This window comes from Strix aluco, chromosome 2, assembly GCF_031877795.1.
Source record: "Strix aluco isolate bStrAlu1 chromosome 2, bStrAlu1.hap1, whole genome shotgun sequence".
Classification (NCBI taxonomy): domain Eukaryota; kingdom Metazoa; phylum Chordata; class Aves; order Strigiformes; family Strigidae; genus Strix; species Strix aluco.
The window spans coordinates 34,966,730-34,991,943 of record NC_133932.1 but is presented as its reverse complement, the minus strand read 5'-3'; the positions used below and the strand labels follow the sequence as shown (position 1 = coordinate 34,991,943).

The following is a 25,214-nucleotide window of genomic DNA, read 5'->3' as shown; positions in this document are numbered from 1 at the left end:
AACCTGCCCACAACTTGCCTGGGCCAGGACTCCACACCCAAAGAAACGCTAAAGTCTCAAACATCAGTAAACTGGGGATTGACAGTCTTTGCTAACTAATACAAATGGAACCAGCTGGTGATGAGGCTTCTTGAACCTCTCTTAAAATCAATGAAATGGACAGCTGCTCATTGAATAATCACCTAATAAACTAATTAGATAACCAATTAACAGCTAACTAATGAAAACACAGGAGTCCCACTCCCTCCCAGAAATCACAAATCCAAACCAAGTCTGCAGGCAGGAAACTGCTTATTTTTCATCCCAAATTCAAAGCTTCCTCTCCAAAAGTGTTTTTTATCCATTCCTTCAATAAACAACAGCAAAGCTTCCACTTGCCTTTTACAACACAGCAGCAAAAGAGAATACCAAGAATAATTTTGATGAATGCAGCATTTCCTCTGCAGCTGAAAATATGAGTTTAGTGTCCTTCTCAGTTTTTGCCAACAACCCATCTCTAAATCTTAATCCCCAATCTACAGGTGATTAAACACCAGGCCTGCCCCCTCCCTGTTGAACCATCATCACTGGACAACAAAGAAGTCATGATTCACTCCATGCTTTCCACAGTTCAAACATGTCCTTAGCGGGGGACAGGGATGAGGGGGAGAAGGAAGTGGAAGACTCATGTTCGGTCTCTGCTTACAGAACTGTGTTGATGTTTTGATCTTTTTCAAATAAAAATCGTGAGAAGGTATTCTTCCCTCCCCAAAGGCAACTATCTAAGCACTGGCTACCACAAGCTGTTAACTGCTTCCTACAAGGGAGAAGACAGCATCACATGCATCATTCTCAGAGCATGACTGCTGGCATGGGCTCTTTAGAGGATTTGGGCACCAGGACTGATTTCTAGATCACAATCAGAAATAAACACAAGACAGACACCAAGGCATCAAGGCTAGGGCAGTCCCAGAGTGACAGCAAAGCACAACTGGAGGTATTTTAAAAAAATAAATAAATAATAATAAAAAAAAAATCACAATTTTGCACAATAAGCAACAAGGCTGCCCTGCTAAAGGAGGGTTCACCCATACTTTGTTCCGCATGCAAGCTGCTGCTCTGCAAGATGCTTCAGACAGCTCGCCTTGCCCTGACAGCATCCTGAGCTTCAGGTCATAAAAAGATCAGTCTAGTCCAGACCACCTCAGCCCCACCTCCCCACAACATAAGTTGGCCTAGAGTTTTTGCAACCAAACTGCACCCATATTTTGTATTCTTAAATTCTTCTTGCAGTTTTAAAGAATCAAGTCTGGGGTTTTTTTACTTCTCTAACCAAATGCCCACACCCTCCTTCAATAGGTCTGCCTTTTAATAATGGGGAAGAAAGGGAAGTATCTTTATGTATAGGGATGCAAGGCTTACTACAAGTAAGAATACATTAATTATGATCAGGTTCTCCAAAATAGCTTCACAAATATCTATTCTGTTGTTGTGGGGTTTTTTTTCTCTATTTTTATTGAAACTTTGTACAGAAGTTTTAAACATTTCCATACAATACTTTTAGACAGGACAAAATGCCATGGTAAAGGAATGTAAACTGCAAGAAACACAGTCTGAAGTATCCAAATACTCTCTAATAAGAGTTTTAGTTTGAAGACTAATGCAGTAGGCAAAATAATATGCATACAGTATACAAAGAACAGTATACACAGGGCCAGCAATGCTAACTATGAAAATTTTGCATCAGATTTACTTCAAAGATTTATAGCAATATGATAATTCTATACACTAGACCAAAATTAATTTATCATACATCGTTTCTATGACAAAAAGCTTGTCATTAAGGACAGTAGCAACTTACAATATAATTAAGCTGTATTAATCTCATTAACACTTCTAAATCTATATTCCTACTACAATAATTTTTTTTTCAGTATATTGTCTTATAAGATCTTAACAGACCTTTAAATAACACTTTACCAAAAGAGACCTGGATCCATTATAGTGATCTTATCTACATGCCCATTTGGCTTATTTCAAAAAAGAAAAAAAAAAGGGGGGGGGGGGGATAAGGAAAAAGGCAGGTTTCAAATGCTATATGATATCATTTGGTTTTGGTCTGAAATGTATTTTAGTTGAATAGTTAAAAAAACAAAAAGGCAATTCATTAATTGGTATTTTATATAAAATCTGCAGAAAAATACAACAGCAACAAAAAACAAAAATACTTCACAGATATCTAAAAAAACATTATATCGGAGATACAAGGTAAAGCAGCATCACTTTGACACTGTGCTTTAAAAATAAGAAGATAAATGAAGAGACTGCTCTAGTGATATTAGAAAATTTGCTTTCTTCTTGAAGAAGACTACTAACATTTTGCACAGCAACTATTTTTATAACCACCTCATTTAAAAACGTGTATTCATAGACACAGAGAATTGTCATATCATTACCATTTTTGCTCAAAGTGTCTTGACTTTACACAGTGAAACTGATAATGCTAAGTGTCACCAGATGTCACTATACCATGAATTCAGTATTAGAACAGAAGTGAAGCAAATGCCTTTAAACCAACACCATAAAAGAAATAATAGAAAGTGTTTTGTAAACAAAACAAACCACTTTGCAAAACAAGAGAGTTCAGAGATCTCACAGTGAAATCAGAAATCCTAATTATATATGTTTACATTCTAGGACTACTCTTTACCTTAGGCCAATTAAAGCACATTAAACCATTTAATTATATACAAACATTTTCTTAAAAAAAATTTTAAAACATTGCACACAAGTCTGCTTTTTAACATCACATAACAAGGTTAGTTTTATTTTCAAAACAATTACATTTAAGGGCACAGAACATACAGAATACCAAATTAACAGATGAGTATTTTTGCTTCGCTATACATGCTAAATCCAAAGATTTCCTCAAGAAAGCTAGAGCTTGGCAACTCTAACTTCTTCCATGTATCCTGTTCTCTGAAAGGGAGCATCTCCCAACACCTCCTTTATCTTAGGATTTAAAAAAATATATATATAAAAAAAATAAAGCTGTACGTTTTAAAGTTGTAAGCATCTTCCGCTTTAAGTGTTCGCACAGAGATCCGTTGATGGCTCTGCCCACTCCACTGTAACCTTGTGGGAAATCTTTTTCACTACTCAGTTACAGTACTCATGACTTGTATCAGAAGTCTCATGCTGGCCCTTCTGGGATTAGGGTGGAAAAGGGAACACAGAAGTGGAAAAGTAGAAGATACACAAGCGGTATACTGAAGGCCATTTTAATTTCTTACAATCTCGCACTGTTTCCTTTTGGGTATTAGTAAAAGCTAACAGGAAAAATTACAAAAACAACAAAAAAACCCTAAACTTTGGCAGAGAATAGCATCAAACCATTCATTTAAAAAAAAAATTAAATAAGAACAGTCTCCCAGAATGTACTATTAAGCTCTCAAAAAGCCTCTTTTTTTTTTTTTAAATAAAAAGCTTCTAAAAAGTTTCTGGGAGAAAATTCAAATATCTTAACAGAAAAATAAGTTAAGGGAAATAACAAAAAAAGGTGTCATTCCAAAATAAGTTTTTCAAGACTGTCATTCTAAGCTCAAGGCAATAAATAAACCAATCGCTGCCAGACAGAAGCACGTGTCCTCCTGGATCTACCCCTGCATGACTAGCCAGTCCCACCAAGGAGGAGAAGGCCAGGCATTAACATTTATGGAACTGATTGTCCATTATGGGAGACACTTTGTAGTTTTACTGGACCAAAAAGTTGGTGTTTAAACCAAAACGTATCAACCTGGGTTAACCCCTCTTCCATGTAGATCCTGATCAGAAGATTAGCAAAGGCATGTTTACGCTATAAAAAAAATCCTCAAGCAACTTCTTATGCTAAGGTCCATAATACAGGGCAAGGTACTTGCTCACCAATAGACAGTTTGCTTGAAGCCTTATAATCATTACTTTTTTTTCTAATAAAGGCTTTTTATTAAGTGGTTATATGCAAAGAACATTAGCAAGTTCTATGACCTCTAACACATGAAAACAGAATACAACTGATGAGGCTGGCATTAGGCAGAGAGTAGCACATAAGCACATTTTTAAACAACTGAAGAGGAAAAAGCACTGGAGAAATAATTTGCTTAAAAGCTTCTTCACAATAACAGGTCTAAAGAAGGGGGTGAGACAAAGTATTACTTTATTAAGATCCTGACTGCCAATTACCACTGCAATTAATGCGGCAACTCGTTAGTTTAGCCAAAGTGAGAATACATTAACTGGGAGATGGAGTATCTCAGATTCAACAGCCAAAGGCTGCACCATACATTTGCGAAGGATTGTGACTCCCTACCGCAGTCGAAGGGTAATTTCACCATGGATCTGACCATAGTTATACTGAACAGGATCCAGGCATGCTGTCTATTAACTCTTTAAACAGGGTTCTCTTTAAACAGCAAATAACTTGGGGTGGGTGCGGAAGAGAAGAGGAAAAACAAGCTGGGAAAAGCCATTATAAGCAAACCACTCTTCAGAGGGCAATAAAAGCCATGCCTTCAGATTCATAACCATGTAAGGCACCCTGGGAAAAAAGCAAGCACAGATGAAGCAATGGCAGCCAAGCAAAAGGGTCCCTGAGCTAACCTGGCTTCACAGGTTAGGTGGCAATGCATTTGTTAATATTGAGAGCAAAGAGGACTGGTCTGGAAAATCCAAATATCAGCCACTGATAGAAAGACATGCCAAGTTACTAAGGGACAGTGCCTGGTACACGAGTCTCTCTTTCTCTGTGCCAAATTAGGCATATTAGCCAGATCCCAGCCTTTTCAAGAAGATACTGAGACTTCTCTTTACCCTCCAACAGTTATTTTTGATCCCACTAAGATCAAACTTTGCCCTACTTTATCCTGCATAGAAACAATTAACTATGTTTTACACCTTTCTTATAGTACCATCCTTCCCAACTCAGCCCACTAACAAAGTAACTTGAGATGCCATTAACATATTTCACATACTAAGATTTTACCATTAAAAAATATTTAAAATATTTTTCTGAACGAAGCCAGCCACACAAACCATAAGAAAATGTGTCCTGTCACACTGGTATTAACATCAAGACTCAGGTACGGTAACTCTCCTCTTCTACATATATTGCAACATCGCTCCCACACTTATTACTGTATTTCCAGTTAAGAGTAGTCTACTTTCCAGCAGCAACAACTAGACAAAGTGGAGAAAGGTGGGGCATCTCGGCCTCTGTTTAAAGTCTTGGAATGAATGGAATTCAACTGATTTAAAAACACACCAAAACAAACAAAAAACCCACAAAAATGGAAGTTAATAATTTTATCTGAAAATATGTATTATACATCATACTACTAAAAGCCATTTGGACAGCCTGCAGCTTATGGCACCACTGTACTGGAAAGCAAACTTTCTTCAGCAGTCAAAGGCAGGATTAACCCAAATTTCATCTCTAGAGAACTATTTCACCCATAGGGATTGGTTCTTGTTTATGTGCCAAGGAAACACTGCTGGACCCTTGAACTGATGCTGCTGAACTGTCAGCATGGTCCCTCATATCATCTTCAGCCTAGCTGGTTGGTACTCTCCCGAACAAGTCCTGAGACAAGCCTGGGAACAAAGATAACTGGAGGAATTATTTTCACAGGAAGCCTGGATATAACCACTCTGTCCTGGAGGGTAAGGGAGTTTAATGCTACGAGCGCAGCCACACATTGTCAGCTGGCCTCTGCACCTGAAAACAGGCCCTCACTTGGTTTAGCGTAAGGGCAAGAGCACTCAGGATGGCAACATGTACTCCTGCTTTGCCAAGGGGGGGAAGCGGACCAAGTTCTGCAACCTTTTGGTCTGCTGAGCTCCACCAACCTGCTGCACACAGATGTCCTCCACACCTGGAAACTGTTCATCCCTGCCTCAGGCATTCATCCTTCAGGAGAAAAGAACCTCAGCATCTTGAGACCTACTGATTGTCTATGATCGCCTGGGAAAAGTTTCACTTTTTTTGAAGAATCGTAAGGGCAGACCTCAATTGCCGGCACAGATTACGACTGCACACGTTCCTTATCTCCTGACACAGAATCCCTCAGGAGTCATTCCTTAAAAAAGAAGGTTTGACAGGGTGAAAGGGGAAGTGGGAAAAGATACGAGGCAAAATGACTCTGGAAAACAAGGACCGCTTTGACCTCTTTCCCCCACTTCACCTTCCTCTTGTCTTCCTACTTGCTTTTCTCCCCTTATAGACTCAGTATGCAGCAATGGCAGGGGCTGCAGAGTATTTCCTTCTAGAAGTACACAGCAGAGGAGAAGTTATTTTTCAGTGTGCTTACCAAACTGAAGACATGCAAAGTCTCACACTTCTCTTTTTCCCATGTAGTAGAACCTACGTACAGACTTTTTCTCTAAAAAAGAGGCTAACCCTAATTATGTCCTAAAGGTTTGGAGACTAAGAGGCTGAATATATACTCTTCTATTCCAATATACTACAAAACCCAAACAGAGTATTTTTTTTCCCCCCTTTTCCCCCTCTCCTCCATTGCCAGTTTGTCATCTTCAGGGTTTGTCTGGTTTTTTTCCCTTTTTTAAATACAGCAGCTTTTCAGTAATGGAATTTACAGTGGATAAAATCAAAAAGACAAAAATTTTCTTACATAGAAAAGAGAGAGAAGGCTACTAACAGCTATCATATTTTTAAGGGCTACAAGATGAGACAAAACATCTTCCTGTTGTTTCCATGAGAGAAAGGAGAAACTGAAAAAAAACTAGAAGCAGTGAGCAAAATTAAAAAAGTGCTAAGTTGGCCGAGGTAATACAGCTATGTTACAAAGAATGACTACAGTAATGTGCATCACAGCCCTATATTTAAAAAAAATCTTTCGACATAGCTTTAATCATTTAGATTTTACACATAGGTAAATGATTACTTGTTATCTTCACCTTAATGCTGACTGAGCTCTGTAACTGCCTGACTTCAAACACAGCCACCTGCCTGCCTTTGGTATATTTATATATGTATACATGGAAAAACAACAGGTTAGTACTGCAAATGGAAAAAAAAAAAAAGAAAGGACAAAAGGGAAAAAAGAAAAAGACACCACACAACACATTCTGCTTTTAGCAGAGATAGGACAACATGTCTCAAATAGTCTCTAAATAGGCTAAAGTTGAGTTGATCTTACAATTATAGCGTAAACAATGCCTGGGTTGTGGTTAATGTTATTTGAAAAGAAAAAAAACAAACAACAAAACAAACAAAATCTCCAGAGACCTGTATCAACTTCTGTATGTTTAGCCATACCCTTAAAAGTTCACTATTCACTCACAAAGAGAAATAGACAAACATGAATATTCCAAGCGAACAGACACAAACCAGTCCAGTATTTAGTAATAGTTTAACTTTTGGAGTCTCTTCCAGCATTTGTAAACAAACAGTCTCTTCCTCGATCTCCCGAACAGCTCTCTTGTTCATGTTTTTACTTTTAAAGCCACAGAACCAATCTATGAATTTCAAATGTCTCTCTCTATCATCAGTCTCTTCCTCGTGTTTTTTCTCCCCCATCAAAGCTGCTTGTCCGTTCGAATAACAATCAACTGGTGTCTCGACTTCAGAGTGACTCACAGAAATCACCGGGTTGCTGTCATCTCTGCAAGTAACCAGAAGATTGATATCCTCTGGCTTAATATTTTTAATATTTTCTTCCGATTTGCCATTTGGAATGATATGGTTAGCGTTTTCATTGCACTTGAGGATGCTCTTTTCTTGCACTTTGTACAGCTCCCCCTTTGCGGCATTCTCTTTTACGCTCCTGTTTTTCACAGCCCAGAAAGTGGTCGTCCGAACCTGCTCCTTTGTAGGCGGAGGCGTGAGGAGGCTTACTACAAAGGTCACAATCCCGGTGATCCAGAACAGAGCTGTTGCAACATACATGTAATGGATGTTTTTGATAAAGCTTGGCCTAGTATCCGGCTGGTTACACTCTGGAGCACGATAGATAAATGCCAGTATCAACCGTATCGCTCCAAGAACAAACCCGGCCATTCCACCATAGAAAGCCCCCTGCTCATTGCAACGCTTCCAAAAGATACCCATAAGAAACAGAGCCGCCACCGGTGGGGTCAAGTAGTCCGCCACCTCTTGAATATAAAGGTACATCTGACCACCTTGCATTTCTACAATTATCGGGACCCAGGCAATGCTTATAACTACCATGAACGCAACAAAGACTCTTCCTACAATCATCAGTTCTCTAGACGTTGCACTCTTCCGAATGAGTTTGTAGACATCAAGCGTGAATATGGTGCTGGCACTGTTGAATATCGAGTCCAAGTCACTCATCAGTGCAGCGATCATCACAGCCATCATCAGTCCCCGCAGACCAACCGGCACAAGTTTCATCACCAAACGTGGGTAGGCAATGTTAGAGCATCCAGCTCTGCTCCCGCAGACTTGAAAACAGTGTTCCGGATTAATGCAGGCAATATCATCTGCGAACAGTATTCGTGATATCATCCCTGGGACAACTATAATAAACATCGGCAGCAACTTTAAGAAGCCTGCCATCAGAGTGGATCCTTTGGCATGAGCAATGTTTTTTGCAGCTAGAACTCTCTGAACTATGACTTGATCAGCACACCAGTACCAGACAGAAGCTGGGGTCTGTCCCAACAGAAATCCAGGCCAGGGAATATCTTCATCTGTTGGCTCGCGCAACATTTTAAGAGCATCAGGCTTTGGGTCGACATTGCAGGAATTGGTATTGGAAATGTTGTAGGTTAACAAAATAGACGTAATATTTGGCGACGCTAACATGTACCTTCTTTTAACTTCTTCAAACCCACCAACCTCCGTAATACTTATGATCATAAGTGTGAGGGCACCAATAATCATAAGCAGAGCTTGAAGGGTGTCTGTGTAGATGACAGCCACAAGACCTCCAGTCACAGTCAACAGCGCAGTCATTCCAATAAGGAGGATAACTGACAAATAGAGGTTCCAACCTAGTGATTCTTGAATAAAAAGTGCCCCTGAATACAAGTCAACTGAGAGTTTGGTGAAGATATAAAGAATTAAAGACAATGCTGCAAAATATATTTGAATTCTATGCCCTCCAAAACGCTTGGACAAGTATTCAGGCATGGTGTATACTCCCGACCGGATGTAGACTGGGACGAAGACCCATCCTAAAAGCTGCAAAAGCATTAAGGCGTTGAATTCCCATGCACCTACTGCAAATCCACTCGCCGCTCCAGATCCTGCGAGCCCAATGAAATGTTCACTTCCAATATTGCTCACAAATAAAGATGCACCAATAGCTACCCAGGTCATAGAACGCCCTGCCAAAAAGTAGCCACTTACGGTGCTCCGATTGTATTTCCACATGGCAAAAAAACCTATGCACATTACAAGCACGAAGTACAGAGCCACAATGGCAATGTCTGCTGTTTCCAAAGAAGCCCTCATTTTTGTAAACAAAATGACTTCGCACAGCTGACGTCCACTTCTCGCCCCCCAGCAAATGTCTTTTAAGCAACACGTGAACCAGTTAACATATATCAACACTGTGGATCAAATTCTTTGTCCCTTGGTTTGCTGTCCTGATGCTGGTGGTTGTGGTACATTTACTTTCTCCGCTTCTCAAATGGAAATTTGGAACTTAGCACGCACTTTTAATCCACATTCCACAAGAGCATCAGCCTTAACTCAGTTGATGTAGGAGAAATTCTTAGTTGCAGCTAAGTTTAGTGAGGCCTACTGTACCAACCCTGCAAGGCAGCAAAGACAAAAGACAAAGATTGAATTAGAGAAGAATTTCATGAAGTAATGAGAAAAAACTTGAAGTCTAGTAAAACAATGACTGAACACCACAGACTTTTTCCCCCTTATAACTCCTGCTGTATTTATGCAATCCATGAAACACGTAATTAAATATTTGTAGAACTAAGTAGTAATGCCTTTTACAAGTCAACTTTCATGTTTACAAGTACCTTAAGAGACGCAACAATACTGGAGTATTAAATAACCCAAATTCCCCACAACAAGGCAAGGAACAGAAATACATTTTATTTTTCTTTAGTCTCACAAGTCTGCTTCTCAAGCCACTAAACAGGCCTTCCTCTTTCAAGCAATCTTAGGGAAAAAAACCCAAACAACCACTAAGGAGCGTTAACCTTCATTTCCTGTATTGCTCTAGCACTGCACCCCACAAATCTTGATAGACCCTGGCATCCCATGCATGCACTTGAGACACCAGCTGGCTGCTAGAGCTAAAAATCAAAGTGAAGTCACAACACTGTCAAAAAACAACATTTAAGATCAGCTAAAGAATCAAGGGTATTCCACAGGTTTTAAATGAGTTTGTCTCGGGTACAGATGACCACAGGGTTACATTTTACTCTGAAAGCTCTTCATACATATCCCACATAATCACAGTGAAGAAAAAGTCCCATTCAAACAAGTGACAAAAGCAAAACTATGCTTGACATCCAGCTTTAGGGTATTTCTGTCTGCCATGTGCCTTTTGATACCCACTCCCACATGGTTTTAGGATTTTTTTGGAGCACCCTAGGCACAGGAGGGAGAACTGGATAGATTTTGGTAGCAGTCACAGTTGCTAGGATGCCAGGAAGCACTGTTCCCAGCACAATCCATTTGCATCCACACATGAAAAGGATCTCTAACATCGGAGGCAGATTTTACGGCAAAGCGTTACCCTGCCACTCTACTCCTGAACCCCGCTATCACACCCAATTCTACCAAAGCATGTCAGGAAACAGGCACTCATTTAGGCAGGCAGGATTGAAACACTCAGAGAGAAGGGAATAATAAGACTTGCTGGCAGACAACTGGACAGGTGAAAAATGAAGGGGCACTGAAGAGCTGCACACTGGCTCCTACCTCCACCATGGAAATAGGGTACTCCTCTCTCCCATTTATGCCTTGGGAGGTATTATTTACCTATACCCACCCAAAACCTTCTAACGGGTTGAGAGTGTGCTGGACATCAGATTCTTCTACTTCCACTTCCTACACTGAATGGGCACAGCAAGTGAAGGGAAAACCAAGACGAAGAACCAGTTTAGTCTAAAGATCAGAACACAAATCTTTAGTATTCAAGATTACTACAGAAGAGTAAGGAACAGGGTTTGACTCCACTCCCTTTCCCACCCACTGGTAAAGGTAATATAGGCACAAAAAAAAAAAAAAAAAATAAAAAATCACCAGATCTTTTTTCTGACCATAAGGCCTACCAGTCTTAGAAGTCTTACAAGCATCAGCTTCAGGCATTCCCCCTTCCACATTTGCAGAAGTGCTCTGGCACTATGCTGAAGCTCACATTTCCCTATTAATTAATCTATGATTAATGCAAACACCCAGATAACATGTTCTAGTATTTTGGTGATTTCTTGTTTAGCAACCCTGTAGCATATTTGTTTTGTTTAAAAATGTAACTAAAAAAAGTAAATAAAAACATTACAAATTCTCAGATAGACCATAATAAAAACTATAGTTAAGTTTGAAAATGCACACGCTCCCCCCTCTGCCTTACTTTGTGCATTACTGAAGGCAGCAACAGTGCTGATGTAAGAATGTGCACTTCTCATTAAGGCAGATGAATTTTAAAAATACCTTACAGCAAACCACAACTTCAGCCTTAAGGAGAAATTCACAATCATGTTATTCGTACAAGCTGGCTGTTTTTCAAGCGTAGTTCAGAATCAAAAAAGATAATAAGGGTTCCCCACCACCACCACAAACCCACATGAGAATACAGATATTCATTCTGCTGGAGTTATAGCCAATAATGAGAGACTACAGAGACATGGCACAAAATGGACTGATTACAGTGGTGTGCTAAATTTATCTTGCTCATAACCCTCAAACCACAGATGTATTTTAAATTCTTCCATAGAAGAATCCACATTTATCCCCACCCGCAAATGCAGCAGTAGTTAAATGGTCTATTAGTTTAATCCAACACAAAATTATAAACACTTCAGAACATATGATGCCAGATACAAGCATAATATACTATTCTTATTTTTAAGCACTTCTGAGTAACACTTGAATAGTGTTGGATCTTTTACTATAATCACCTAAATTTTCAAATGCAACTACATATAATGTTTATACCAAAACTATAAATATTTTAAGGAAAGAGGAAGAAGAGATTTTACTCAGACGCAGTGGGAAGAAGAAAAACTATTATACAGAAAATTAGAATAATGGGCAAGATAAAGAAACAGTAACAACCAGTATTTTCCCTCTTTTATTGTCCTGCTCTGTTATCGAAAAATGTTAGACTTCAACTTTAGTTCACTTCCCAACATCTTCCTTGTAGGTTAATCAATGACCTTGCAAAACTATACTATACAATAATATGCATAAATCACAAAAAACCTCATCTATTTGATACAAGAGCTACCCAGCTCATAGTATGACTATTACAAGCATGTTTAATCCCTCTGAAAAGTGTGTAAGTAGAAGATGCAGCTGTCCTTAAATTATGACATTTCTCAGTTAGAATACTTGACAAACTACAACAGGCTCATTCTAACCCAAATAAACAACAATACATGAAGTTTCTTGAGCATTTTCCACCGGAAGGTACAGCCAGACCATACGTTTGAAATAATCAGTCTACACCTTTGTAATCAACATCTGAATTTTGCAGGATTCAGCCTGCTTAAGCAGGAATGTGTAAAGTTTTCAGTAGCCACTACAAGTTTCATAGAATCACAGAATGGTTTGGGTTGGAAGGGAGCTTAAAGATCATCTAGTTACAACCCCCTCTGCCATGGGCAGGGACACCTTCCACTAGACCAGGTTGCTCAAAGCCCCGTCCAACCTGGCCTTGAACACTGCCAGGGAGGGAGCAGCCACAGCTTCTCTGGGCAACCTGTGCCAGTGTCTCACCATGAGTGAAGAGTTTCCTCCTTCCATCTTCTAAATCTTTCCTCTTGTCAGTTTAAAGCCATTAGCCCTTGTCCTATCACTACATGCCCTTGTAAAGAGTCCCTCCCCACCTCTCCTGTAGCCCCCTTTAGGTACTGGAAGGTGCTGTAAGGTCTCCCCGGATCCTTCTCTTCTCCAGGCTGAACAACCACGACTCTCTCAGCCTGTCCTCATAAGGGAGGTGCTCTAGCCCCCGATCATCTTCACGCTCCTCCTCTGGACTTGCTTCAGCAGGTCCATGTCCTTCTTATGTTGCGGGCCCCAGAGCTGAACACAGCTCAATGCTTGCTGCACTGTCACTAAATTACTGTACTAAAGTAGCTTCTTGTACCAGTTTCTTATTAGACCTAATTCTAAAATAACCCTGGAACTTTTTTCATTATGAAAATGAGACTCATCCCTCTGAACTTTCAGCAAGTTATGACCTCAAGTCTTAAGAAGGACTTTTGAGATGCCCCATGCAAGTTTAATCTCAAGTTATTAGAACAGTGTACATTGTGGCACTGACAGAAAAAAAAGAAAGACAGTGCTGCTGCTAAAGGACTGTGAATTTTTTTCCCTAAGGCTGTTTTCTGGCTGGATCATATCAAAGACACAAAACAATGTGCTTCCCTCTTGTCTGAAGATAGAGGGCTACAGCTTTGGTGAAACAATGCATATGTCTCTCCAACAGCCTGTCCTTTAAGAAAAGTCTCAAGCAATTCCCTGAAGAGGTATTAGATAATGTGAAGCAGATTTAGGGTGAGATTTTTAGGAGAAATTTGTATGATTGTTTTAAAGGAAAACTTTCTCCACAGTGCTCTTCTAATAAGACGGGTCTTTAAATATGCCAGAATCAAAACTGCTCCAGCCCTAAAGCAACTGTTTGTTTTCTGCTCAGTCTATTTCTCTTTCAGCAGATGGGCAGTTTCTCAGCTGACTTCCCTTTTCTCTTACAGTTAAAGACTCAGTCCTAACGGCCAATGCTTTAAGGGTTAATTTGAGGATGCAAACACCCACATATCATACAGGAGTGTCTACTGCTATCGTTTGTTAGCAAATAAAGTACATACTTAACTTTGTTCACAGACTTAAAGTAGTTTTGAGGTTCTTTCATAGAAAGATTTTTCTTCTCCACCTTCTTCAAGCAGGGGTACGTTAACTCATACCAGTAGCACTTTACCTACTGAAAAGCTCACTTGCGTTGAAAAAATATACCCAGATTGCCAGGCTCAACACTTACATGGAAAATACTAACAATCTCTCTCCCAGAAGGAAAAAAAGAAGTCCCATGCCTTAAGCAGGCCTATACAACATTCAACCCCTTGAGTCTGTTGTCTGGCCTGCTCACACTGCAGGCTACCTGCTATAGACACGCAAGTGAGTTCCTACCTGTCCACAGATCAGTAAACACAGGGTTGTCTGACGCTCCCTATGTCTCAGGAAAAAAAAAGAAAAAAATAAAGAGGAAAAAGCTTCGCTCCATTTACTGCAGCACTCTAGAACACAAAAAAGGGAGCACAAGTGTTCTTCATGGAATAATTTATACACATCATCTTATCCTTATGTAGTACATGCCCTTGAAGAAGTAGGGGCTATCCTTGCCAGCTGCTCAACAGAGCCCTAAACATCCAGGACCACAGTTTCAAGACTTTCCCTTGTAAGCCAGGAGCTGGGGAAGAGAAGCCAAGCAGGAATCCTACCTGAGACAAACAGGATATGTCATAGGAAGCAGGAAAGCTCGGAGGCAGAAATCGACCTGTAGCATCTAATAAATAACTTGAGTTAAGGTCTGGACTGGCATTCCAAGCAGCTCAACAGGCTGAAGTAGAAGAGTACCACATTTACAAGTTACCTGAACCAGCAGTCACCTGACTAACCTGTTTCCCACACGTGCTCTGCTGCCCCAAGGTGGTACTGCACCGACACGTCTGCTGGCCTTGGAGAACTCAGGTGCTGCAGAGGCAACTCTATAAATCATCACTACCATAAAAGTCCAATTTGAGGTGCAAGGTTCAAGTCAGTCACTCAAAGAAGTTGTTATGAATACATAACTCGCTTTTTTTTCCTGGGGTTTCAGGAATCACTTCCGTTCTGGTCTTCACTTTACTGCAGCATCAGAAAAAGAAGCTTGCTCCACAATACATTCTTCTTGATTCTTTTCTAAGGGACTGCTGAAGGAGACATGAGAGAAGTAAGTAACCTCACAGCATGCAGTTCAGCAGAAGAAACAGAGAACTACACTGCATTTGCCCATCAGAAATATAATGCTACTATGCACTATTACAGAAGCAGTAACTGGAGTACTGTAAGGCCAACAGAAGCTGAAGGGCACTGTGACTGATAGTCTTAAGAGTAGTGTATCAATTCAGTTGTTTTGTTTTTAACCATTCTTCCTCCCCATCCCAAGTGTACACACCTATTTAGGTCTCCCACCAAGTCATAAATGAAGGAGGGGGGGGAAAAAAAAAAAAGGGCAGAAGAAAAAGGATGCCGCTTTATTGCAGGGCTCATTCAGTACTCTGTAAACACAACAGAAGCTACAGTACTGCTGAATTGCAAAGCAAGAGGAAGATGGCGTAATTCCTGAAACCTACACCACTAGCAGTGCATCAGCAAGCCACTTCATGCCACTGCCTGTGGCATTCACGTTTGGATGGTTTCTTTCTCCATGAGTCAGTCCACAGCACTCTGTCAGGAATAGTGGATTTATTTGCTTCTACCGTTCTTCCAAAAACTCCAAACACCTAAAGGGGAACTGTGCAGGGGGTGTTGTTGAGGTGGGGACAGAAGAAAGGACATACAAAGTTCCTTTTTATTTGTTAAAATAAAGAGATAACAGAACAAAAGACTATATTCTCCATGCCTACCTAGACATACTGTAGCCATCTTACTCGGGTCTCAAGAAAGACTAGTCCATCAGCTTATGTTAAACTGACTATTAGTTTAAAGAAAATATGTTGTAAGTACTTCCTTTTCTCCTTGTCAGCCCAGAGAATTGGCTGTTTACACAGGTGACAGATGTTATCCGGGTTCTCTGAAGAGAGCAGAAGTACAGCTGCTGCTCAGCACCACTGAGGAACTGGGCCACTCTTCCCTGGCAAATAAGCCGAATCATTCATGCCTCTGCTGTAACCCAAGCAGATGACTACCAGAGGCTCAGATGCTCAAAGACAGGTTGTCACTATAAGCTGCTCCATCCCTCAGCAAGGAAACCATGCTTTTCTTTGCAACTGCAGACAGATGACGTTCTTCCTTCTACACAGGAACTGGAAGCAGAAGAGGAAAGAGGGTACTGAGAAGGCACGTGGTCAACAGTAACTAAGTAAAGAGCACAATAGGGCAAACAGGGAAAGCAAGCCATTTTAATGGAGGTGGGAAAGGGTGTCTCCCCCAGGAGATGGCAAAAAACACAAGATCCTGGCATCAGGTAGAATTTTCCCTGCCAGGTAAGTGTGTCGAGATGTCGAAGAAGCTGCAGAGGAACACTGAGCCCAAAGACTCAAATTCCTTCTTGTGGCAACCTAAAGTTGAGAAGCAACATTTTCACTGCCACTGACAAGTACTATTTACCTAAATAACTTTGATGAAGTACTTAGTCACTAAGAGCAACAGCAAGAGAACGGGTAAAACAAGCATAAACATGCAAGTACTTGATTTCTGTAGAGGATTTGAGACCACATAATCAAGTTTTCTGGATGCAGAGGACAAACATTATCACCCTATTAGAAGCACGCCATCAGAAAGTCTTATAAAATCTCTACCACTACTGAAGATAAGACTTTTCTTTAGCTGGTACACAGATGTGATTCAGCTGTTGGTTATCACCATTCAGCAGTAACTAATGTAACTTGCATACCCCCAGCCTAGAAAAATGTGCTGGTTCACCCCATTTGAAGAGGATTTTGACTAAGAGAGTGCAGACCTCAGAAGTTAGTCGGGGAATGAGAAAGGAGTAGTGGAAGTATCAGTTACCATGCAACTGAGCAATATACAAGGAAGAAATTCTTCCTAGAATTTCTAGGGAGAATAAAAAATAAAACCAGTCTCATTAAGCTTACTTAGGACTTCCCCAAGTTCCCACCACATTTATGGCTGCCCACAATCTTTCCAAGAGCATAAAACATCAGAAGTTTTATTGAAAGATGAGACAGAAGTTTCGGGGGCATACATAATCCTAGGATTTAAGTTTGAGGCCCTCCAAGCTTCCTAGTCTGCTGGGCGCTCTTCTGAGATTTCTGGATTTTGGTATTTTAAGACACCGAAACAAGGCTTAAAGTTATCTTGGTTATAAAACAAATAGTGCTATTCTACATCAAGCTTTATAATTACCTACATTAAAAGCTACCAAATACTGATTTATTTTTCTAATAGTCTCAAACACATCAACTCCGCTGAACACATTCCCCTCCTGTATCCATGCTCTGCATGTACTTTTGTTTTTAATTATTCCTTAGATATTTGCATAACTGAAGCATAAGGACTGGCTTGCAAGTGGACAAATCAGGATTAAAAAAAGATGTGAGAAATAGCAGAACAATAGTTTCTATGTAGCTCCTCACAATCCTATTTCTAGGGTTCATGAGCCTTCTTTTACACCATCTACTTCTTTCCCTCCCCACTCCTCACCAGGGGTGATGCATTTTCTTTAGCATCTCATTTCCAGCACCAGTATTTGCACTAGTGCTTCCACAGTGCAGGTCCTTCACTTACACAGATCTTGCCTTACTTTCCGTATTTTTACTTCCCATCTTTCTTGTTCTACTTCTACATAACTAGTTATATTTTCCCTATCTGTCCTCCCTTTTATTTTTCCCTTCTTTCACCTTCTTATCAACTCTTCTACAGAATGCACACCAGAGATATTCCTGCTGGTCCACTGGGCACGTGGTTTTGAAGGGAACAACCTGGTACCAGTGGTTCCTGCTGCTCTCGGATAAGCAGCACAGAGGCTGGTATATGCAGCTCTATCAAGCAACTGCTTCCACATAAGCAACTCCTACATTGCCACAGACTTGTAGCAGAGGTCTGGGCAGCTGTCACTCAAGGAATTATAGCCTGCTCTGGCTGGAGTCTGATGAAAAGCAAGGTAAGTTACTTGATCAATAATCAACAACCACTGAAGTAATTTTTGGGTGGAAATTGCCAATGTTATGGCTCTGGAATAAGGGAATTGGAGAAATCAGCTCTTGAAAGAACATATAAAGAAAGCAATCCATCATTACAAAATATTGTATATATGATGTATTAGAAGAAAGCAGACATACACACATTCATACTTGAATTAATTTAATGGCTTATTCTAAGTGATAAAATGGACATCTTGAAAAGAGTCAATCACTTTTGAGGGGTTTTATAATAATGGAGAGCAATAATACTATTTTATCACAACAGGTTCACTTTCCTTGTTTATCAACAAGGTTAAAGGGATAGACAATCTGCTCTCATGCTGAGGTTTATAGGCATCTCCCTGTTCATATACATGATGCATCCACACGTACACATCACACAGTGAACAAATGAGGAGAGATACACCGCCAGTAGAGAAGAGCACATTGCTAAGGAGGTAACGGGGGCAAAGAGGAGAAGTCATCTCTTACAGGTTAAGCTGCCACTGCTGCCCACCTGAAGCAGGACTAGCCAAATCCCACTGAAGCCTGCCAGTCCCAGCAGGGACACAAGGGCCTGCCCGCAGTCCCGCGCCTCAGCGCTCAGGCTTGCAGATCTACAGCTTAGTGAACAAGAGTGGCAGAGTTAACCCAGGCATCCCATTACATACACTCATTCAAGCACATCACTCAACACACTGCAGTCTCTATAAACCAAGAGGCTTCTGAGTCCCTTATTCTTTGCCATCAACTTAGTACTCACTTTGGACAACTTTGCCAAATTCACCTAGCTAACAACCTGCTATAAAAAGGCTTAAAATATTTTGTAGAAGCAAATAATTCCTACCTTCCCCCATACCCAAGCTAGGCACATATCCCACACTTAGCAGAAACTTAGAAGACCACTCTCAAGTCTTAAGACTGAAAGTGGCAAGCGTCATCCAAGAGGGTATCATTCCCAAATGCTGTCTGTATCACACACTTCAAAATCCAGTTATTCTTATGGAAATGATTAAGGCAGAAAACAAAAATCTGATTCCTACAGGAGAGTCAGCGCTAGATCTTGTGGTTTTCGAACCTTGTCTTTTAGTTCTAACTCTTTGGTCTTCTTTCCAGCACCACCCCCAACACAAGGGTCCTACCCTGCTAGGCACAATACTGTGAAGAAGAGCCTGTTTCAGCCTACTAAAAAAAGTCAAAGGAAATAGAGGAAAACTTTTGTGTAATTTTAACCTGCTAAGTAGGGAAGAGCAGCAGGGAAGATGTAATATTGGACTGTAAAAACAGGTAGGTTCACCAGAAAGGAAAGAAAATAAAACCAGCATCTGCCTGCTTACTGCTCTCTTCGTTCTCCCCCCATTCTCTCCCCCTCCTAGCAACTAAGATATCAAAAGCCCAATTGCTGCAGCTGCCTACACAGCAATTAAGTGTAATAGTCAAGATGTCAAGCAACACTACTGCCCATTACTTTGGCTTTCCTAAAATAACTAACGATCTCCACAGCAGGAAGGGAATTTTTGAAACACGGCAACCCACTCCAAAGGCAACAAACAGATGCTGAAGACAAGTTACGTTGTGTGAACATGCCAGTCAAAGCGAGAGCTCGGATTCACCGCACTATTACGGCAGTGGGTGAATGGGTCCCCTAGTCTGGGTATTTGCTGAAACAAGGTAATTAGGTTTTTGACTACTGACACATACTAGGTATTTGTCTTTTGTTACAGGTGAAGTGGGGGAGAAAAGTACACTGCTAATAAAATACTGCTATGTTTCCTCATTTTTAGTGAAATACTCTAATATAAAGTATTTTCAAACTGTGCATTCGCTTCAGTTCCAGTTACAAAGTTGATTTATTGAAGACGGGTGTCCCAGCTCGCACGAGTCGAGCAGCAGCAAGAACAGCATGGGAATAACGCCACTTTCTCTGTCCTAGGTTCCCCAGGCTGGCAATTTTCCTTGGAGGGTGTCTCGCATTGCCGCCCTGTGGTCAGTCTGTAAAACAGCATCAGAGCAATAGGAAGCCATTTCCAGCTCTTCCTTCCCTTTCCCCCCCAACACTTCCTTCCCCGGGCTCCCAAGGGAGTTTTGGCAGGACAAGAAGGGTAGAAAGAAGAAGCCTCCCTGAAGACCTCTCCTTTCTCCAGCAAGTGACGACAACTGCTAATTCACTAGCGGGTCACTACCCTTTCCTGCTGAAGGTCCTGCTCTGCCATAATCCCTCCGCTGAAAGCCAAAGATGACTCTCCTGGGAGAAAGTTAGAAATAATTAGAAATTCATCTTTTGCTATGAACAGTAAAGGTTAGAGCATGAACAGCTGTGTCTTCATTTTGCACTTCTACCTTCACCACAACTGTAGTCTTTGGCTCGGGCTCTTGAGGGTAGGCAACGTGTCGTTTACATACATCTGTGCACTGCTGATAACACGTCTACCATCCAACCCCAAACTCACTGTACTATTTGCTATTTGCATGTTGGAGTGCAGAAAGCCACACAGGTGAGCAAAATTCATTATTTCCATCCTAAATTCCAGTCACTTCACCGGCCTCATACCTTTCTTTTGCCAAAGCATCTCCTCCATATACTCACACACAGAATAACACAATCCAAGTCCCTCACTGCAGCTACTCTTCGAGTACAGTGATACCACACAGAGGTAGTTTTTCATTTGTTTACTTTAGGGGTGCTTTTGGGGTTTTTTATTATTGCTTTCCTAAGAGTCACTGACTGGGGTCTCTGCTGATCAAGGACTCTGTCCCCAGGCAATTTACAAATACAGTATTTCTAGTCCCAGTCAATTACCTGATCATCTGCTACCTACAAAATGGGACAGAGAACAGCTGCTCAGCTTTGACTTCAGAATAAAGTCACAAGCTTTTGTGAAAAGTGCATGCACACAACTGGTGACAGTTTGAAAGTAAAAGTTTTCCCCCTTTCCCCCCTCCTCCCCCAAGCTCTTGGGCGTTGCATTTTTAAGACACAAAAGGAGAGCTGCAGAGGCTCTGAGGAAGTCTGCCAAGAAGCCAGGGGACATGGGAGCTTCAGGCAGGACTGCGGGGTCATGCCTGCCCTGTAACCATGTCAAGGCTAGTTGGGTAGGGAGGAGACCAGCTACACAACAGATTCCACGGTTCACAACAGAAGCCGCATGCAAGAAAAGAATGAGGAGGGATCCCCAACTTGAACACAAGCAGTGCTAGGGACCAACAGAGTTTAAAGTGACAAAAATGAATTTGAGGGATTTATTCTGCCTAGGTCTATGAAAACACCAAGGTAACTATTAAAAACAATTGTGGGTGGAGGAAACCCCACAGAATCAAAGTTTGCCTCTGGAGAGAGCTGTGAAAATCTACCAGACTAGCTCTGAGGTTTGTGCTCAAGCTGCCAGGGAGCTCAGAGGAGTTAACAGCCCTAAAGGGCAAGACAGAGAGGCAGCAGGGCCTTACGTGTTTGGTGGGTTTTGGTTTTTTTTTGGCAAGGCAGGGGAGCTGTCAGAGATGAGGAAGGATGCCACAGACAGCAAGAAAAGAGACAGCACTTGCTCAAGCCTCAAACTAAAGTAGGCACCGGAGCACACAGCCACCACACAGAGGGACTGACACAGCAGGACAGTGAACACCTGCCCAGCATAGCTTCATCAGGAAGCACTAGTGCCAAGAAGCAATGCAATTTATTCAGGACTGTATATGATCTCTCCAACTTCTACAGGAAGGAGTTATATAGTCACTCCATAATTTCAGACTGTTCTATTAGCCCCATATTCAGGTCTCTGTGTTCTGACTAATTTAAGTTAGCATTACAGTCGAGATTATGCACTGCTATGGGGGTCATTAGAGCAACTCCTTTGCCAGGATTCAGCAGCACCGTAGCGTATACCACTACAGAAATTCTTTTCAAGTGTTCTCATTACACAAGAAAGCCATCAGTAGTAAGATACTGGAACACTAAAAAGCACCTAGATCTGGTGTACTGTCAACAGCAACAAAAAAACAGCATCTAGACTCTCTAAATTTTAGAGTTACAACAAGGGCAGGTTAAGAACAGCAGTACACCTGAACCAAAACTTAAGTATTTTAACATAACCACAGAGCAAAAAAACACCTTTAAGATACATCTATCAGGAAAGAATATACTAGTGTCAAACTTCAAAGAGGAAAAGGTTGCAGATGTTAAATCTTCAGGGCATTGATGCTCATTAGAAGCTTCTTACTGCTAAAAGCTTATCCCTGCATCTCTGAGCTCAGCTCCTAGGAACCAAAGACAGCACTCCATGGCATCCTTTTAGAGTAGTCAGGCTTTTGTGTCTCCGTATTATGTCAGATTTGCTATGCTTTCTGTCCTGCTCTGCATTTATAGCCTCTGCACAGCATAATGCATCTCCCACATTAACAGCACGTATACAAAAAGCATCTCATCACCTTACCTATGGCTTATACACTGATGGGGAGATGCGTGGAGAAAAAAAAAATTTAAAAAAAAAAAAAATCACATGTTGACCACCCAAGTCCAAAAGCAGCGTGTTTTGTCACAGCGAATGCTGCTCCATGAGGCGGTGCAGCAGTGTCACCAGATTTTTTTCCCTGTTGCTGTATTTCTCCACTAGAGGACTCACCTGAGGTCTACTACAGCTTCTGCAGTTAAGCCAAGTTGAAAAAAAAAAAAAAGCCAACCCTGACATGTGGATGGTACATGTAAAATGAATGGAAATGTACTAGTATATGCAGCACATGTAATACATGAAGACATGCTCCCGTAACTACAAAAGAAACACAGCAACGCTACTTAGCTTCCTGCTAGCCTATGACAAATATACATGTTCATTTAAATAAAGGTTAAATGCGAGAGCAAGCATGTCCACGCTGGGTCAGATCAGAAGGGTTACAGCCTAGCAGAAGTGCTGCTACATTCCAACACCAGAACTGCATATTAAGCTGGAAAGTAGCAGATAAACAAAGGCTATAGAAGGTACTAGAGAAGGACCAGTATCAGCTATTATTTTCCAAATAAAGGGTCCCATCTACAAAGAGATGTTTCTATTTTATTTTTACGCACAAGTAGGCACACCCCCCCGCACTGATTCAGCTCTTGTAAAATAGAAAGAGCATCATATAACCTCACTCACTCACACCACTGCTTATCATCACGCCGCCAAAAACAGCGGCAACGGCTAGCAACCCTTCCCGTGGGCGATACGGCGAGCCGTATCAGCACAGCTCAACTGGTGTTAGCAACGGCAGGAAAAAAATAAATTTCTTGAGACTTCCCTGGTATAGAGCGGGGCTGGAGAAGCGGGGAGCTGGCACCCCACGAGGGGAAGCTTGCAGGAGCGAGTCCTTGCTTTCCCCCCACCAAGGCTCACGGCAAGGCCTCCTATGGGCGAGGGGACCCAGCGTGGGGCTGCTGCAACCTAGCAAGGCACTCAGCGAAGCCACCGCAGGTGCGGGGGGGTGGGGAAGCCCACGGCCATGGAAGTGCTCGTGCTGCAGAGGAAGAGGGGGACGTGCTGGCACCAATGTACGGGGGCAAGGAAAGGGCCGAGTTCACTTGCGCCAGGCAAGAGGCGGGGAGGGGGGACAGGGGGGAGAGAAATGCATCTATTTCGCCAAGCGTGGGATCTGCTTACCTGCGGACCAAAGGGGAGGGGGGAGAGAAGGGGACTGCGGCTCTAGGGGAGCAACTAAGCAAACTCTCCAAAGGAGCAGGGAGGAAAGAAAAATAAAAAGAGGAAGGGGAGGGAGAGGGCAGAGGAAGGCACACGGGAGCCTGAAGCACGCTGCGCAACCCCGCTTCCGAGCGCGGAGGGGAGGGCGCGGAGGGCAGGGCTCGCCCCAGGGGAAGGGGCCGGCCGGGCCGTCCCCCGCCCCGCCGGGCGCTCCGGGGCCGGGCCGGGCCGTGCGGCTGCGGCGGGGAGGCCGGCACGCGGCGGCCAGGGACGGCACCGGCGGGGGGGACGCCGGGGGCTAGGGGGGGGGGGGGTCTGTCAGGTCCCACCTGGCTCCCTCCCTCCCGTCTCCCCTCCCTCACTCACCCTCTGCATGGCTTTCAGGATCAAAGCCAGTTCATAGCGGGGCATCTTAGAGCTGGCTGTGGCAGGAGGAGCGGGGATGCGGCGGGACAGAGGGTGGAAGGAAGGAGGAGGGGGGGGGGGGGGGGGGGGGGCAGCGGCGATGCCGAAGAGGGGGCACCGGAGGAGGCAGGCGCGTCCCCGGCGGCAGGCGGTGCTGGCGGCGGCTCCTGTCCGCGCGGCTCCCGGACTGCACCGACACCGGGCGGGCGGGCGGGCGGCGCGGCTTAAAGGGCGCCGGCAGCTGCGCAGGCTCCGCCGCGCCGCCTCCTGCCCGCGCCAAGCGCCGCCTCCGCTGCGCGACCGCCCGCCCGCCCGGGGGGCCACCGCCGCCCGCCCGGGGGCTGCCCCGCCGCCCCGGCCCGGGGTGGAGGGGGGGGGAACGGGCGAGGGGGGCGGGAGGGGACTCCTGCCGCCGCTGCCGGGGAGCGGGCCCGAGGCGGGCGGGCCGAACTGCGGCGCGGGCGCCGCCTTCCCCCCCCTGCAGCGGCCCGGGGCCTGCGCCCGCCTTCCTCCTTCCCGCCGCCGCGGCGGCGGCTGTGGCTGCTGCAGGGAGTGGAAATTTCCACTGTGTCCGCCCCCTCGCTCCCCCCCTCCGCGCACACACACACACACCCGAGACCGCACATGGCGGGGGGGAGGGAGGACAGTGCCGGCGGCGCGGGGGCCCCTGCGCCTGGGTCCTCGCCGCCGGCGCCCACGGCCGTTGTCCCCACGTACCTGGGTGGGCTGGCACCGGCAGCGGGTGGCAGAAGCACCCCTGGGCCGGAGGGCGAGGCGAGGGTGCTGTGACGGGCCGGGGTCACGCATGTGGGGCACACTCTGCTCTTCCAGAACCTTCCGCGCCTCGGGGTGCCTCTGCCTGACGGGTGCAGGAGGCTGCAGCCCACCCGAGGGGCAGGGGTGCGTGGCCGGGAGATGGCTGGCCTTGACACCTGGGCGCTCCCGGCAAGGGAGCTGCTGGGCACATGTTTCCCAGCCGGCGGTGCTCGGCACGCACCCTTGATGTTGCACTCGCAGGCAGCCATCAAGGTCAGTGACACAGATAACCTCTGTCGGCAGCACGTCCAACACTGGTGTCCAGCTGTGGCCACGCCGGAAGCCTACAGCCACCTGCAT

General features: G+C 43.5%; 2 protein-coding genes across 11 annotated transcripts in view; both read right to left on the bottom strand.

The window, feature by feature from the left end:
* Positions 1-25,214, bottom strand: part of MRPS6 (mitochondrial ribosomal protein S6) — a 50,273-nt gene extending 25,059 nt beyond the window's left edge. The window contains exon 1 of the mRNA XM_074816709.1: positions 24,060-25,214. Within this exon, the coding sequence (XP_074672810.1) occupies positions 24,060-25,214 (1,155 nt within the window). The remainder of the gene's footprint in view (positions 1-24,059) is intronic.
* SLC5A3 (solute carrier family 5 member 3) lies at positions 1,461-24,191 on the bottom strand. Of its 10 annotated transcripts, none has more exons than XM_074814293.1 (5): positions 24,060-24,183; positions 15,523-16,194; positions 14,806-15,096; positions 14,629-14,693; positions 1,461-9,756 (listed from the first exon to the last, which is right to left on the bottom strand). In XM_074814293.1, the coding sequence occupies exon 5, from the start codon at positions 9,452-9,454 to the stop codon at positions 7,313-7,315; it is 2,142 nt and encodes a 713-aa protein (XP_074670394.1). In that variant the 5' UTR covers positions 9,455-9,756; positions 14,629-14,693; positions 14,806-15,096; positions 15,523-16,194; positions 24,060-24,183; the 3' UTR covers positions 1,461-7,312. The 10 variants fall into 10 exon arrangements, with proteins under 10 accessions (XP_074670394.1, XP_074670393.1, XP_074670391.1 ...); XM_074814292.1 differs by lacking the exon at positions 14,629-14,693 and having other exon boundaries at positions 15,523-15,683; positions 15,796-16,194; XM_074814290.1 differs by lacking the exon at positions 14,629-14,693 and having other exon boundaries at positions 14,806-15,099.